General features: G+C 34.8%; 1 protein-coding gene across 1 annotated transcript; it reads right to left on the bottom strand.

Moving 5' to 3' along the window:
* Nucleotides 1–761: 761 nt before the first annotated feature.
* Nucleotides 762–10,444, bottom strand: LOC140431762 (uncharacterized). Its single transcript, XM_072519643.1, has 3 exons — nucleotides 10,432–10,444; nucleotides 9,029–9,083; nucleotides 762–2,867 (listed from the first exon to the last, which is right to left on the bottom strand). The coding sequence occupies exons 1-3, from the start codon at nucleotides 10,442–10,444 to the stop codon at nucleotides 2,126–2,128; spliced, it is 810 nt and encodes a 269-aa protein (XP_072375744.1). The 3' UTR covers nucleotides 762–2,125.
* Nucleotides 10,445–14,434: the final 3,990 nt, after the last annotated feature.

The following is a 14,434-nucleotide window of genomic DNA, read 5'->3' as shown; positions in this document are numbered from 1 at the left end:
TAATTTCTGAACTGAAACATCAAACATAACCTATTTTTAACCAAAATCGTTGTTTATTTTCATTTTAATATAGTAGATGATATAGAAATGCCACAAGAAAATAGTATTAGAAGCAAATACAAGCATTAAATTAATATATTTACAATTAAATGCCTATCAAGTACAATAGTTGCCACGCAAAGATGGGCAGTAAAGATGTACACAAGCAAACACCTGGTGTAAAGAGTAAATACAAGGATATTAACCTAAATTGTGGAAGAGTAATAGAATTTACATTCGAAAGGAATATGCACATCGTGAGTACTTACTTCGACCACAAAGAAATTTATAAAGGTACTTCGCTATCAATAGATGGGCAGAAAATTAATCAAATATACCATGTGCTGATAGTAGCTAAACATATGAAAGCCATAAAAGATAGTCGAACCTATAGAGGAACAGAAAAAAAGAAGTAGCAAGGTGCCAAGGAAGAAATAGTAACCGGTTGAACGTTATCATGACCTCGTTATAGACTTTCGACTCTTTAAAATATGGCTGCCCACATCTTTTTTTTTTGTTGCTGGTGATCTGATGAGGAGTGATGAAGAGTAATGTGTAATGTTTGGCTCAGATGGATAGTTTTGCTATAGATGGATAGCTAATATCTCGTGCTATTCATACTATCCTATCCTCTGCCATTCTACTAATGTGTTCGTTCCACTCCTGTTTCCGTTTTGTCACCCATCCATTTATGTCTTCTATATTGCATGCTCTTCTTACGATTTCGCTTCTCTCCATATCCAACAGACTTTTTCCTGATATTCGTCGAAGTATTTTCTTCTCTGTTGTTTCTAGTAGTCGTCTCGTTTTAGATGTGTCAGGTCTTGTCTCCGCCGTGTATGTTAATATAGATCTAAATGCTGCTTTATAGATTCTTGTTTTTGTGTCTTGTCTTAGGTGTTGGTTCTTCCAGATTGTGTCATTAAGAGATCCCGCCGCTTTACTTGCTTTTAAGCTTTGTTATCGTACTTCTTCTTCAACATCTCCGTAACAAGTTATGTTTATTCCCAGATATCTAAACCTTGCTTCCTGCTTTATTATTTTTCCATCAATTTTGATTTTACATCGTAGTGGGTATTTACATGTTGTCATACATTTAGTTTTTTCTGCTGATATTATCATATTGTATTTCTTGGCTGTTGTATTGAAGATGTATGTCATTTCGTATTATTCTATAGGTGTCTCGGGATTCTGGAGTATTTAATATTTTGTACTTCGTGTAGGCCTCTCGTTTCTTTTTAAATTTATCTTTTATTTCTTTTCTGGACCATGGTATATTTAAACAACAATGGACCATGGTTCAGAAAAGAAATAAAAGAGGAATGTAAAGAGAAACGAGAGGCCTACACGAAGTACAAAACAAAAATACAACGCTCAGAAAAAAACAACATATCTCGGGTTCTCCTGGACCAAATTTTCTTTTTCTTTTTTTAAACTGGGGTACAACGTTAAAATAATAACTTTCGTCGTATTTTCATTACAAAATTATCCAAAATAAAGCAGCTAATGACTAAATCGCCTTTTTATGTTATTTTTTTTTATTAACTGCTTATATAATATCAATCCACAATCCTCATTGAATAAAGGTTTGAGATAATGATTTGGGGAAATGACTTTCTTCTATATTTTTCGATTGTTTAGCCGAATCATCTCGAATATTATTAAATAGCTATATAAAGACCAGTTATTAAAATGAAGAAATAGTCTAAATTGTATTTTATAGAATGCAAATTAAAGCAATTGTATAATTATTAAATAAAAGTGTAAATAAACCGAATCGTCAGTTTAATTTTACTTACAATATTTTGCAAATGGAGTACTTTCAACAACATAGTTAATATTTGATCATACATTCTCACGTTACACCTTCACAATATTCGTATAAATATATCATCACATTCAGCAACACGGCATGCTCACATTATCGTTCATCTCGTCCACCTCTACCTCAGATTGTGCCAAGAACATGGAAATAATACTTCGTCTGAGGTCACAACTAAAAAATTCAGTCTGTGACAATGATACCACATTGTCTTCAAATTTATAGTACCAATCGTCTTCAATATGAAGACTTCTACGAGGAGAATTAAAAATATGAGTATTTATCTATGTTAATGAGACTGACCACACCTTCGTTCTTAACTTTCCTCAAGGGCGGGTTAAATTTACTAGCCAGAGGGGTGTCAGTGACGTCTATAATTTTCGGGTAACTCCCGTTTTTAAACATTTCTTCGCTTAGTCTATAAACTCCGGAGTTAGCTAGAGAGAGGTAGACTAGATTCGTTAAGGGTTGGAAGCTGTGGTCAGCTATTACAAACATGACATTAGAATTAAGGACTAGGTTTCTTAGTTTTGGTAGTTTAGTAAAATTGAGCTCGAATATTTGCTCTATTCTATTATCGCTTAAAATTAAAGTTGTTAAAGAAGCCGACTTCAAAAAGGGCCTATTTCTAAAACGTATCTTATTAGTCGTTAAATCTAGTTTTTCTAAATTAACATTAGTTTTGAAAGTATTTACATCCAGTATAGTCAAATTGTTGCCAGACAAATCAACAACCTTCAGATAATTAAGATGCCGGAAGGCTCTTTGGTGTATTATTGTGATCTGGTTATGACTCAGCTGTATTCTATCTAGTACGGCGAATCCATTGTATGAGAAGATATTAGCAGATAAGTTGAAGATGTTGTTGTAACCGTAGTTAACTGATCTGACTGATGGTGCTCCTTTTGGTATTGAGGTCAGTCCTTTGCCCATTTGTGCTAAGTATGTTGGAAGCTGTGTGGTGGTTTGCACTGGTTCTGGAATATGTAGTTTCGGCGTAGTTGACCTAAAAATATAAGTAGAGATATTAGTCACAGTCTGAAAAATAAATATAACCTAAATACAACAAAAAAAAGCCGTTCTAGAAAAATATTAATCTCAAATATAATTCAATTAAGAATAATAAATATATAGTGATTTAAATTCAATAAAATTTACTGATTTTTTCGCGATTTCGTGAGTGAAAATTCAAATTTAACCGGAAAATCAAGGTCAGTGGCTGGATTCAGGGGGGGGGGGGGGGGGGTCGCGCAGGTTATGATCCCCCAAACCAAATTAAATATCAATCAAATAATCCTAAAAAAAATAATTAATTTAAAACCCATCAACCCTATAAGCAGAAAGTCAAGAGTTGAAATGATTCAAACTCATTTATTCTAGGGGTAAGTGTAGAAATATTCGGAAGCCTTTTTACATCGCTCTTTAAAAACATCAACAATTCTGAATACAGTTATACTCGACTAACGCTACCCCCGACTTCCGGTAATTCAGACTTACGTGATTTTCAAATTTTGTCAATTCGTCATTTGAGTGTCAGAGAATCCTTCGATTATCGATGAGATCGAATTACCGCCCACACATTATTGCTCATTCAATGTACATGACATGACTTTTCGCACGAAATCAGCACATTTTTGTTTTGTATTAGGTATGTAATCTGAAAACGTATTATAATTGTTGAGACTGTGTGCTACATTTTACAATTTATCTATAATAAATATCAAAGTGAATATTGTTGTTGCATTAGCTCTGTCTGATACGTTAGTGAATACAAATAAAAGAACTGGGGGTTGCTGTCGAAGGTATTTATGAAATTCGTTGGGTTGAAAGGCCATCTTCAGTTCCAGGGCAAATCAATCATCAAAATATACAACACTCTTGAAACAATTTCTACGTGGATATCAGCTGCATTTTCATTAATGCAAACTATTAGGAGCACAGAATTTCTCATTTCAGTATTTTGACTTAGCGATGTTTTACGTACAACTGGTTCACTTACCAAAATTAGATTTGAAGAAGGCTACTAAGGCCATCTTCTTCTTCAAGTGCCATCTCCGCGGCGGAGGTCGGCAATCATCATAGCTATTCGAACTTTTGAGACGGCTGCTCTGAAAAGTTCATTTGATGTACATCCGTACCACTCTCCTCAGTTGCGCAGCCATGACATTCTACGCCTCTCTCTCCTATGCTTCTCTTTCTAAGGCCATAGAGGACACTAAATGCATTCTTCAAAATAAAAAATCAAATGCTGAATCTGTTCTTAGCAAACTTAACTATGAAGTAAAGGAAATAGCTGAACAACTAGACATTAAATTGAAGATGCCCCCGTCAAACCTGTCGTCAAAACCAACCTGCTAACTCTTGCGAAGAACATTTCCGAAGATCTATTTATTTACCCCTTTTAAACAATATCTTAACTGATTTAGAAGAACGACTTTCACCGAAAGTTATGAATCTATTTAATCTTCGAGTTGTTTTAGAAAAGAATACATTTTATAAAATTATATAATATTTACTCTTATTTTTATAGTATTTTTAATCACTTATATTTTATTTACCACTCGTTGCCGGCTGTTGCTGACAATTCGTGAGAAAAATTTCAATACCGAGTAAAAAAATATTTCACTCCCTCGTAGCCTAATATGCCTAATTATAGAAATAACTATTCTTAAATTAGATTATGTTTTTTGTTCAATAAATTAATTTAAATAAAATGCTGTTTACACTTCTTTTAAGCATTCCTTCTTCATTACAGAAGGGTGGCTATAACTACGGCAAATTGCTCTCCATCTTGGGCTATTCTTAGTATCGAATGTGTGTCCATGCCTGTCCAGTCTCTTACATTCTTCAGCCAGGAGCAGTTTCTTCTTCCTGGATCTCTTTTTCCTTTTACTTTTCCTTCCATTATAAGTCGTAGAAAGTTATATTTTTCTCCTCTGTAAACATGTCCTAAATAACTCGTTTTTTCTGTTTTCTGTTACAATATTTAGGAGTTCTCTCTCAGTACTCATTCTTCTCAACATCTCGTTGTTGGTCACGTGCTCTGTCCACGAAATCTTCAGCATCCTTTAAAAAACACATATTGCAAAGTCTTCTATACGCCTCATACGTGTAATTCCGAGAGTCCATGTTTGGAATGAATAAATGAATGTTTTTACAAATTGATATCGGATAACCAACGATAAGATAGAGTTTATTAGGAATGTTTACATGAATGAATGATACACTTATATTGAGTTATTGCATTTAAATTACTTAGCTTTGGTTTATATTTATTTATCCTTGATTTTGTAGCCATAGGTGATAGGTGGGTTTAAATTAATTGCCTTTTTAAATACCTAGTTTAAATTGACAGTCCGTGGTTTTTCACTATATATATTTTAATAACTTTCCTTTGGTTTAATATATCGCTTAAAATAATTATTGAGAAAATCCCTTACTTGACCCCCCTCCCCCACAAAAATTTGTGGATCCGCGATCAAGGTTCCTAGCTAGTGATGTAAAAAGAGAATAATCTCAGAGATTATTCTATGGTAGAAAACTAGGTAGATATGTATATTGTTTTTGCCAATTCACCTAGTATATTTTTTTCATTCCAATCACCATATTTCTTGTAGCCCAAACATCTACTTGCCGTTCCACTCATGAAATGCTTTTTCGCTTTGGCCGGATGGAGAATCGCTGACGCGATTTTAGAGAAAATTCCAAATTAGAAAATCGAAGTAGCCGAGGAATCCACGAACCACTAGGTAGTGTTTACAGTGTCAGTATTTATTATTTGGTGCAATATTAACGAGCAAATATTTAGAATGGATCGAAGTAAAGCAAAATTTATTACAAAACCTAAAAGTAATATTTGAAATTACTTTAAAATTAAAAGTGTACAAGGTAAAACAACGTACTTTTGCAAATTTTGTGATAGTCGATACGTGAAAAATGCAACAAGAATGGTGAAACATATAGTAAAATGTATTTAATGCCCGGTGGGAGCGAGACAATTATTTGAAAAGAATCATAAGAAAAGTTTATCAACGGGGCCCTGATTCTAATTGAGATTTCGACTCAAAACATGTCGAAATTAATATGGCGACGTTGAAATGCGACTTTGCGAACCTTGTGGATTTCAGCTGAACTAACCAAACGACGTCACTAATTTTCGATTTATCGAAATTAATTTCAACTTCAAGAAAGTGGTTGAAATTTAATTTCGAGTCGAAATTAATCTGACATCTGACATGACATGGCTGCTGGGCTGGACTGGGAGAAGTGAACTTAGGTTCAGTTTAGGTAGGCGGTGTTGTGTTTTGATCCTTGCAAGGAAAACTGAGGCAAAAAGTATTAATATGGCTGTGTTTTACGGACATTTGCTAGTTTTGGAGGAATTAGAGAGGATAAATATCTGACGCTCACAACGGAGGATAAGAAGAATGTTACGGGATACTCAAAATTCTTTTTCACTAAGTGATGCTCAATTTAGGCAGCAATTCCGGCATAATAAACAAGCTGCAAATTATTTAATAAGGGTATTAGAACCATATTTGGAAGAAGGTGTTTATGCCTCTAGAAATACCCAAAATGTTTAGGATTGGTGTTACTAAGCTGCAGTAAATTTAAAAACATATTAGAACATAACCACCAAGTCAAATCTTAGTGGTTATAACTTAAGGATCTCCCACATCGCCTTTTTTCTTGCCATCTTTTCTTTCAATTCAAAATATAATTGAGAATAGCCACTATTTATGATTTATCAACTCAAACAAGAAAAAACAGACGTTCACGTAACGTATAAACGTAAACAAATCAAACATTCAACTAGCGTATGCAGCATAGATAAAATTACACCTGATGGTAGTGTGCTATGCGTATGCAGCGTGCAGCCAATAAACAAGAGGACCAACCCAAATTTTCAGCAGTGTCAAAATGATAAAGTAAATATCCCCAGTTTTAACTATAATCGAAATGAATGAGAATCGCTAGCGATTGCGACTGTCATGGCGTAGTCGCTTTTAAATTTCGACATCGAAATGAAATAGAATCAGGACCCTGCTTTCAGCGAACACGGTTAGGTTCGTTCAGTGAAGGTAAGTGAAAAATATATAAAATAATTAAAGTAATTATAGGTGGTTTCTTATGGCTACATACAACAAAAATTGCGACTAAAAACAAATTTATATTTTTTTGTTGAGGGGTTTGTTTGGGATAAATCCTATTGTTTACTATATTTCTAAATTAGAGTCAGATAAGCCTCGACTAAGTCAGGTAACTGAGTGTTTTTTTAACTTAGAAAACCATATGGACAAAGAACTATCTTCAAGTCAATTATAAAAACAAGAAGAAAAGGAAACTCTAAATGGAAACAAATGGCAATACATTCAATTCGTTTTGCAAAGAATATAATGGATTCTAAGATTAATGGTGTTCATTTAAGCAGAGAAAAACAAGTTGAGGGAACTGAGTTTATAGATAATTTAGCCACTTTAAAATATCTTCGTTGACTCAGCTAAAATAATGGCAGATTTTGCACTTTATCGCTCTAAGTAGAGATTTTTTGGAAAACCATATGTTGTAAAATCAATTGAAAATCTAAACTCGATCATATGTTGGAAAGGTACGTGTTTCGGAACAAAATTAACTAAAATAGCAGTGGATATATTAAGCATGCCTTCATCCAGTGCAGCGACTGAAAGAAGTTTCAGTACTTATGGTTTTAACCACTCCTCTAAAGGAAAACTCTGAGATAGCGCGTAGGTAACTTTTATTGCTAACAATTTAAAATCGTTAGACGTAGACCAATCTCTGACTGAGCTGGCTACTCGTGAAAAACAAAATCCCACAACTTCTCATCAGTACATTGAAATGTAGAATGAAGATGACCATGATGAGCTAATGGTAGAAATATCTGAGGCCTCATCTTTTTCAGAGTAGATCACCACATCTATTATTTGCTGTTATGAAGAAAATTTAAATACTTCTCAAATAAATTTTATGTTTTCTGTTGTTTTTGTATTTTTTTATATATAAAGAACACTGTTGTTTCGTCCCACAATTTTGTATATAATTTCATGATTCTTAATACCCTTTCATCTTTAACATTATCCCTAAGCTGAGAATGACATAGGGTCATTCTCAGAAAATTCTCCATATCGAAAATATTCTCTGATTTTTCATGCTCGAGAATTTTCCAACACTACTCCTAGTTGGAAAAGCTGTACACAGTAAAAATAGAGCTATTAAGATGTTAACGTAAACGTTATTTAAAAATGTAATTTTTAAATATTAACCTAAAATTACCTATGTATTACTTAAAAGTTCTGAAAAGTACGTAAACACCTTGCAAGGCTTGTGGTTGACAAGAAATTAATAACAACTTTATGTTGGAATATGTATCCAAGTAAATTAATTTTTGTAAGTCTTTTTGATTTCCTGACTCTGTAAATTGAATAAAGCGAAATCGACGAGTTAACTCTACATCTGATCGTGTGTGAGATGGTTTTGTTTGGCAATTGCAAGGTGTTTGTTTATTTATTTTGAGCGTAAGTTGTAATATCAAAGTATAAATATGATACACTACAAGTAGTCAGCAAGTTTATATCAATATTTTTGTTACGGTAACAATTTCATTATCATTTTAATGATGAATGTGCAAATTACTTCATTTCATTCAGAATTGTAGTGTGAATTGTTTGAATCGGCTACTTATATTTTTTACGCGTTTCATTCGTAAAGAATATTCAAATTTTGAGTTCGACTCATTCTTATTTATGTAAATTGATCGGATCTATTTCCATATATGAATGAATATGATGGGCTGAAGCGTGAACAATAAAAAATTACAATTTTTTTTTCGATAATGTCTAAAGGACAATATTACTTGCATTTTTTTGATTTGATCTAAGTTCTCGTCACTTTCCTAGGCCCTGATGGACTATAATTAGTTTCTGAAAACTTTTAGCCAAAGCAGTTGGTGAGCATGAATTAGTGAATTGTTAACGAAGAACTGAGTATTGACGAGAGACTAGGTGAAGAGATCTACTGGTACAATAAACGCCAGCTTAAAAGTAGAAGGTACCATCTTATCGCAAATCGACATCATTTTTACTTTGAATAGTCGTCTTAAAGTCCTAAAAGATAGTACTGATTGAATAAAGTGAAAAAGATCCGTTACACGGCTGATAAAGATAGTGCAAAATTATGGATATGAGAATTTTAATACAATAAAGAACTAAAGTGATGATTATATTCACGAAAATGTCAGCTATTTACGACCTCTTTTAAGAAATGTAGAATATGAATTCAGCTCAGTTGATAATAAAGGACAAAGTTTTTAATAAGAGAGGAAAATGTTCTGGTTTTAAAACATTAGGAATGAACCGAATTGCAGTAAGCTGAAATTTTTATAAATACCTATTATATAGAAAACTTTTTTGTCATACTGATCAACAAGATAGGTTCTGGGGCTGGGAAAGATGGCAGGAAGAAGGTTCATTATATAATTTAGTGCTTTTTCAAACTTAAAAATTTCCTATTAGCTCGCTCCCATATGGCCCATTTTACTTGATGGCGCAGAATCGTGGTATCTTAAAGTTAGATCATTGGAACTCACTGACACAGTTGATATGAGGACTTTAAGGAGACTCTTGCAAGTGCTATAGATCTCACATGGCACGAATGAAGCAATTTTAAGAACGGTAGGCGGTGAACGCGTACTTCCTAACATACTTAGGAAAAAATGTCCTGCCCAAATAGTGAGTCTAGAGGTATTTAGCAGATCGCAATCAGTTCTTTGAGGCTTCAATTTTAAGATATATTTAAAAAATTTCAACAGTTTATCAAAATTGTTATTAAAACAACCGTTTAAAAAAGGGCTGACATTTTAGCTTATAAACATTTATAATAACTTTGAGATAAATAGGCTGACGGAAAAGATGGTGAAAATTACAATCTTAAAAAAAAACCAGGGTGAAAGAGAAATCCATAGCAATAGGAACAATACCTGAAGCACAGTTTGGATTCAGAACAGAACACTCATGCGAACTGCAAGTACTGCGATTTGTCTATGCCTTTCTAGATGTCAGTAAAGCCTTTGACAGAGTATGGCATGAAGACTTGTACAAAATGAACGACCATGTATACAGTTAGGCGATGCCATATCTTCTTACATCGTACCTAGCTAATAGGAGGTTCCGAGTTCAGATAGGTTCATCCCTGTCCGGGGTTGGAATCATGGAGGCTGAAGTACCGCAGGGAGCGGTGCTGTCGCCTTATCTCTACACCATCACCACAGCCGATATTCCAATCGATCTCAGATCGTTATCGAATTTATACACAGATGACACTGCAATAGCATCATGTAGTACAGATCCTAGCTACAAGTCACCCACAAAGAGTACTAAATCGCATACAAGCTTGGTGCATAAGATGGAAATTAGCAATAAACCCAGAAAAACACAGGCCGTTATATACCAGAATAGAAGAGGCAGACCAAATAGAGATCTAACGTTACTCAATACTCCAATAGAATGGACCAGCCAAGCTAAATACCCAGGCATAATGCTTGATAAAAAGCTGACGTTTACGGAACATGTAAACCAAACGGTCTACAAAGCCAAGGCATTAAGGAGTGCACTCTCTTTGCTAATGGGGCGGAAAAGTAAGCTGAAGTTTAAAACAAAGATCACAGTTGCAAACAGTATTATCCTGTCAACATTAAAGTATGCCTCTGCAGGATAGAGACAGACCTGCAAAACAAACAGGATGAAGATCCAAACAGTCCAAAACCCCATAATCAGAGAAGCGCTGGGAATACCAAAATACGTACCGTTAAGGTACGTATATAGAGACTCAAACCAAAAGAAGATCCTACAAACAATGGACGAGAGAACATACGAGATTTTCAACGACCTCAGAAACCATCATTCATCTCAGAATATTAAGAGAGTTAACAGACTACTATGAAAACCTAAGGACGGTGCACAGACGGCCCAAACAACAACTAGCAGGATATAGAGTAGACCAGCTGGATCTAAGAATACTGATATAGCCATGTAACAGTCAAGACAAGCGGTAAAAGAAGGCCCAAAAAAACCTTTAGAAGAATATACATGGGGTGTATGATGTCAATATACACCTGGAAAGGACACTTCTTAGCATTTAAGTAAACATATATAAGGGGTGTGTGAGAGCACCATACACTTGTAAATGCACACCCCACAGTTAAGGATAAAAAAAAACACCTTCAGCTCATCAATTAATTACAGATGCTTTCATCATCATCATCATCAGTGGCGCTACAAATCTTCGTGACTCTTTGCCGCGTTTACTATTGCCTTCCATGTTTGTCGTTCCTGTGCCAGTAATTTCCATTGTCGCACTCCCATTTTCTCTAGATCTTCTTTGACTGCATCTTTTCACCTTTTTCTAGGCCGCCCTACAGACCTTCTTCCCTCTGGCCTTTCCCAGAACACATTGTTTATGCTTTCACTAAAACTAAATGAATAAGTATAAAAGGTTCATCACATCTTTTACGCAGCCGCTTGGGAGTAGGCCCTTATGGCGGGTCACGTAGAGACCCTATCGCGGACCTGAGCATCGAGACCAGGGGCGACAAACATTGGCTTGGTGGTTACACCACTAGGGTGCCCAGCCTACGAGATGAATAAAATTTATTTTGCCAAATCGTCGGCTGAGTGACCGAGCGCACACAAAGTCGCGAAGTCGTGCTAGAGTAGCTTATATATAGAGTCAGTAATGTGAATAGGGAGAAAAACTATCCCTACAGATGTGTGCGATCCCTACAGATATGTGGCCTAACCACAGTCATGAGAAACAGAGGGTGTTGCATTACCCAGGACACCCGAAGTAACTTTCAAGATCATAAGCCTATCCACGTAAGTCACACGTTGAGGAGGGATAAAGGGAAAGCCTGGGGGTCATATAGGTACCACTTCACAGTGAGGTGAGACCCGTTTGACCTTCGGACATGTGGATGTCACTTCATAATGGTATACACATGTTAATAGGGGCAGGGTTGATCACTATGTGCGCGCGTGTGTGTGTGTGTGTGTGTGTGTGTGTGTGTGTGTGTGTGTGTGTGTGTGTGAGAGAGAGAGAATCTTCAAAAGCTTGAATAAAATTTTTACGTGAAATACACAATTTTTTCATAGATAAGACTGGGGCAACAATGCAGAATTTGCACTTCGTATATGCATATAAAAATTATTGAACGTATTACATAAATTCATTGATAATAAACTTAATGTTGTCAATAATGATAAATAAATGGCGCGCATAGTGTTCCATCATTGCAAATAATATGATTATATCACTCTGTTTAATACTGATGTTAGAACAAAAATAAAACTGCTTTGTCAACAATATTTATCTTCAACTAAGACCCAAAATATTTATGAATATCGTTTTGTAATACAAATATTGTTTATTGGTTGAAGTATTATATAGTAAAAGGTAGGCGTAAAAGCTACTAACAAAATAAATGTCATGTGAACCTGAATTTAAAATCGGAAACCGACGTTAAGTTCAGATTTATAATTCTTCAGTAATTACTTAAATACCGCCAATAACTAATGGTCTAACTGCGCTCGTACTCTTCATTACAGGATTTAGAAAATTATTGCTTCGTCGATATTGTTGCATCATGATATTCATGTAGTAGTGATTGAAAACTAAAGCCTTTAGTCCCTGTTAGAAACCAGCCGATTATACGTCACTCTGGAGCATGGGTGGCCAACCTTTTTAAGTCGAGTGCCAATATGAGAACAAAAAAAAAATTGGCGTGCCACTAAAATTTTTCGACATACTAACATTAATAATATACGGTACAATATGTATTTCTTATGTAAATTCCACATTTTTCCGTTTAGTCAAGATAGTGGAGGTTTAAAATTACAGTTAATCGTGACCGATATTTTGATTTTATTATGTTCATAATAGAGAACATTTGCTCACAAACGTACGTTGAACCAAATCTACAACAATATCTTAGAGCTAACTCGTGTAAATTAGGAAAATTGTTTGCTGGTACAAATTTCCAAAATTCAATATAATTGGGATCAGTAACAGTTGAAATAATTTCCCTATATTTGGTTTTTAGTAGTGTGGTTCTGTAAATCAATAATTTCGATCTGTATTTCAGCTGAGTAACAATTGATATCTTGCAGAGAAATAGAAAAAGGATTTATGAAAAGGTCAACATTCATTTTGTCTTTTTGAAAATCTTCAAACCGGGTATTGAATGAACCTAGCAAAATAGATATAAGGTTTTTAAATTTGTCATAATTTGGAGTTCTACTGACCTTGTTGGCTAATTCCTGCATTAATGTGAAATGTGTCAATCTCTGTTCTCCAAAATCGTTACAAAAAAGCATAAGTTTATTCACAAAAGAAGATATATGACCAACTAGAGTAGGAAAAATACAATTTTTTCCCTGTAATCTTAAATTTAATAAATTTAAATGTCTCATAATATCAGTGAGAAAAGCTAAATCCCAAAGCCAATCTTTATCATTAAGTAACGAGCACTCACTGGGTAGTTCATTGTTTTCTTGCAAATATTTTAAGACGCACTCCTTCAAGTTCCAAAACCTTTCGAGTGCATTTCCTTTGGAGAGCCAGCGCACACTGCAATGGAGAAGTAACTCTCCATCTTGCTCCGTTTCTTCCGCGAACAGTTCTCGAAATTGTCGTCGATTCAATGCCCGAGCTCGTATTTTGTTAATGCAGCGTGTTACAGGGTCAACAACAGATGACATGTTTAGGTCCTTGGCACAAAGAGCTTCCTGGTGAATAATACAATGGTACTTAAAAACTTTTCTTCCCAAATAGTTTTCCAGTAATGTAACAAACCCCTTTAGTCTACCAACCATGCAAGGAGCTCCATCTGTACAAACACTATCTAATTTTGACCATTCAACTTTGTTGACTTCGATTACGTTTTTAAGCTGTTGAAAAATGTCCTCTCCTGTTGTTGTGACTAGTTGGCGCAAATCCAGAAGCTCTTCGGCATTTTCAAAATTATCATTGGTATAACGGACAAAAATGCTTAACTGCGCATTTTCTGTGTTGTCACAACTTTCATCCAACGCTAAAGAAAAGAATTTGCAGGATTTTAATCCACTTATAATTTGGGAAACAACATCCTGGCCCATATCATCTATACGGCGCATGACTGTATTTCGGGATAATGCAATATTATCGACCATATTTTTGATCTTTACATCTCCCACATTTTTAGCAAATATTGCCAGACTATTTTTAATTATCTCCTCTCCATCAGAGTAGGCTTTTTTCTTCCGGGCTAACAGCAGAGAAAGTTCATATGATGTTTTAACCATAGTTTCCATTTCATCACTTCTCTTCTGAAACAGTGACTGTTGGCTGGCTAGGGTTTTCTTTTTTTTTTCAATAAAGTCGGCTCGCAAATGTGAACCAATAGGATATTTGTTGCTGAAGTCCTTATGCAGTTGTTTATAATGTCGTTCCAGGTTAAATTTTTTCGGAACTGCTACAGACAATCCACATATCAAACAAACAGGCTTTGAAGTATTACGATTAGTA

The sequence above is a fragment of the Diabrotica undecimpunctata genome, unplaced genomic scaffold (assembly GCF_040954645.1).
Source record: "Diabrotica undecimpunctata isolate CICGRU unplaced genomic scaffold, icDiaUnde3 ctg00001910.1, whole genome shotgun sequence".
NCBI classification, from domain to species: Eukaryota; Metazoa; Arthropoda; class Insecta; order Coleoptera; family Chrysomelidae; genus Diabrotica; species Diabrotica undecimpunctata.
Note: the sequence above shows the minus strand (reverse complement) of the source record. Positions and strands in the feature narration are given on the sequence as shown.

What these genes read in the sequence shown, in the direction of transcription:
- LOC140431762 (XM_072519643.1), bottom strand. An exon ending in TTGCACTATCTTTATCAGCC is followed by an intron (nt 2,868 to 9,028) that starts GTGTAACGGATC and finishes TTATATTTTTAG; the next exon opens with GTCAACTACGCCGAAACTAC.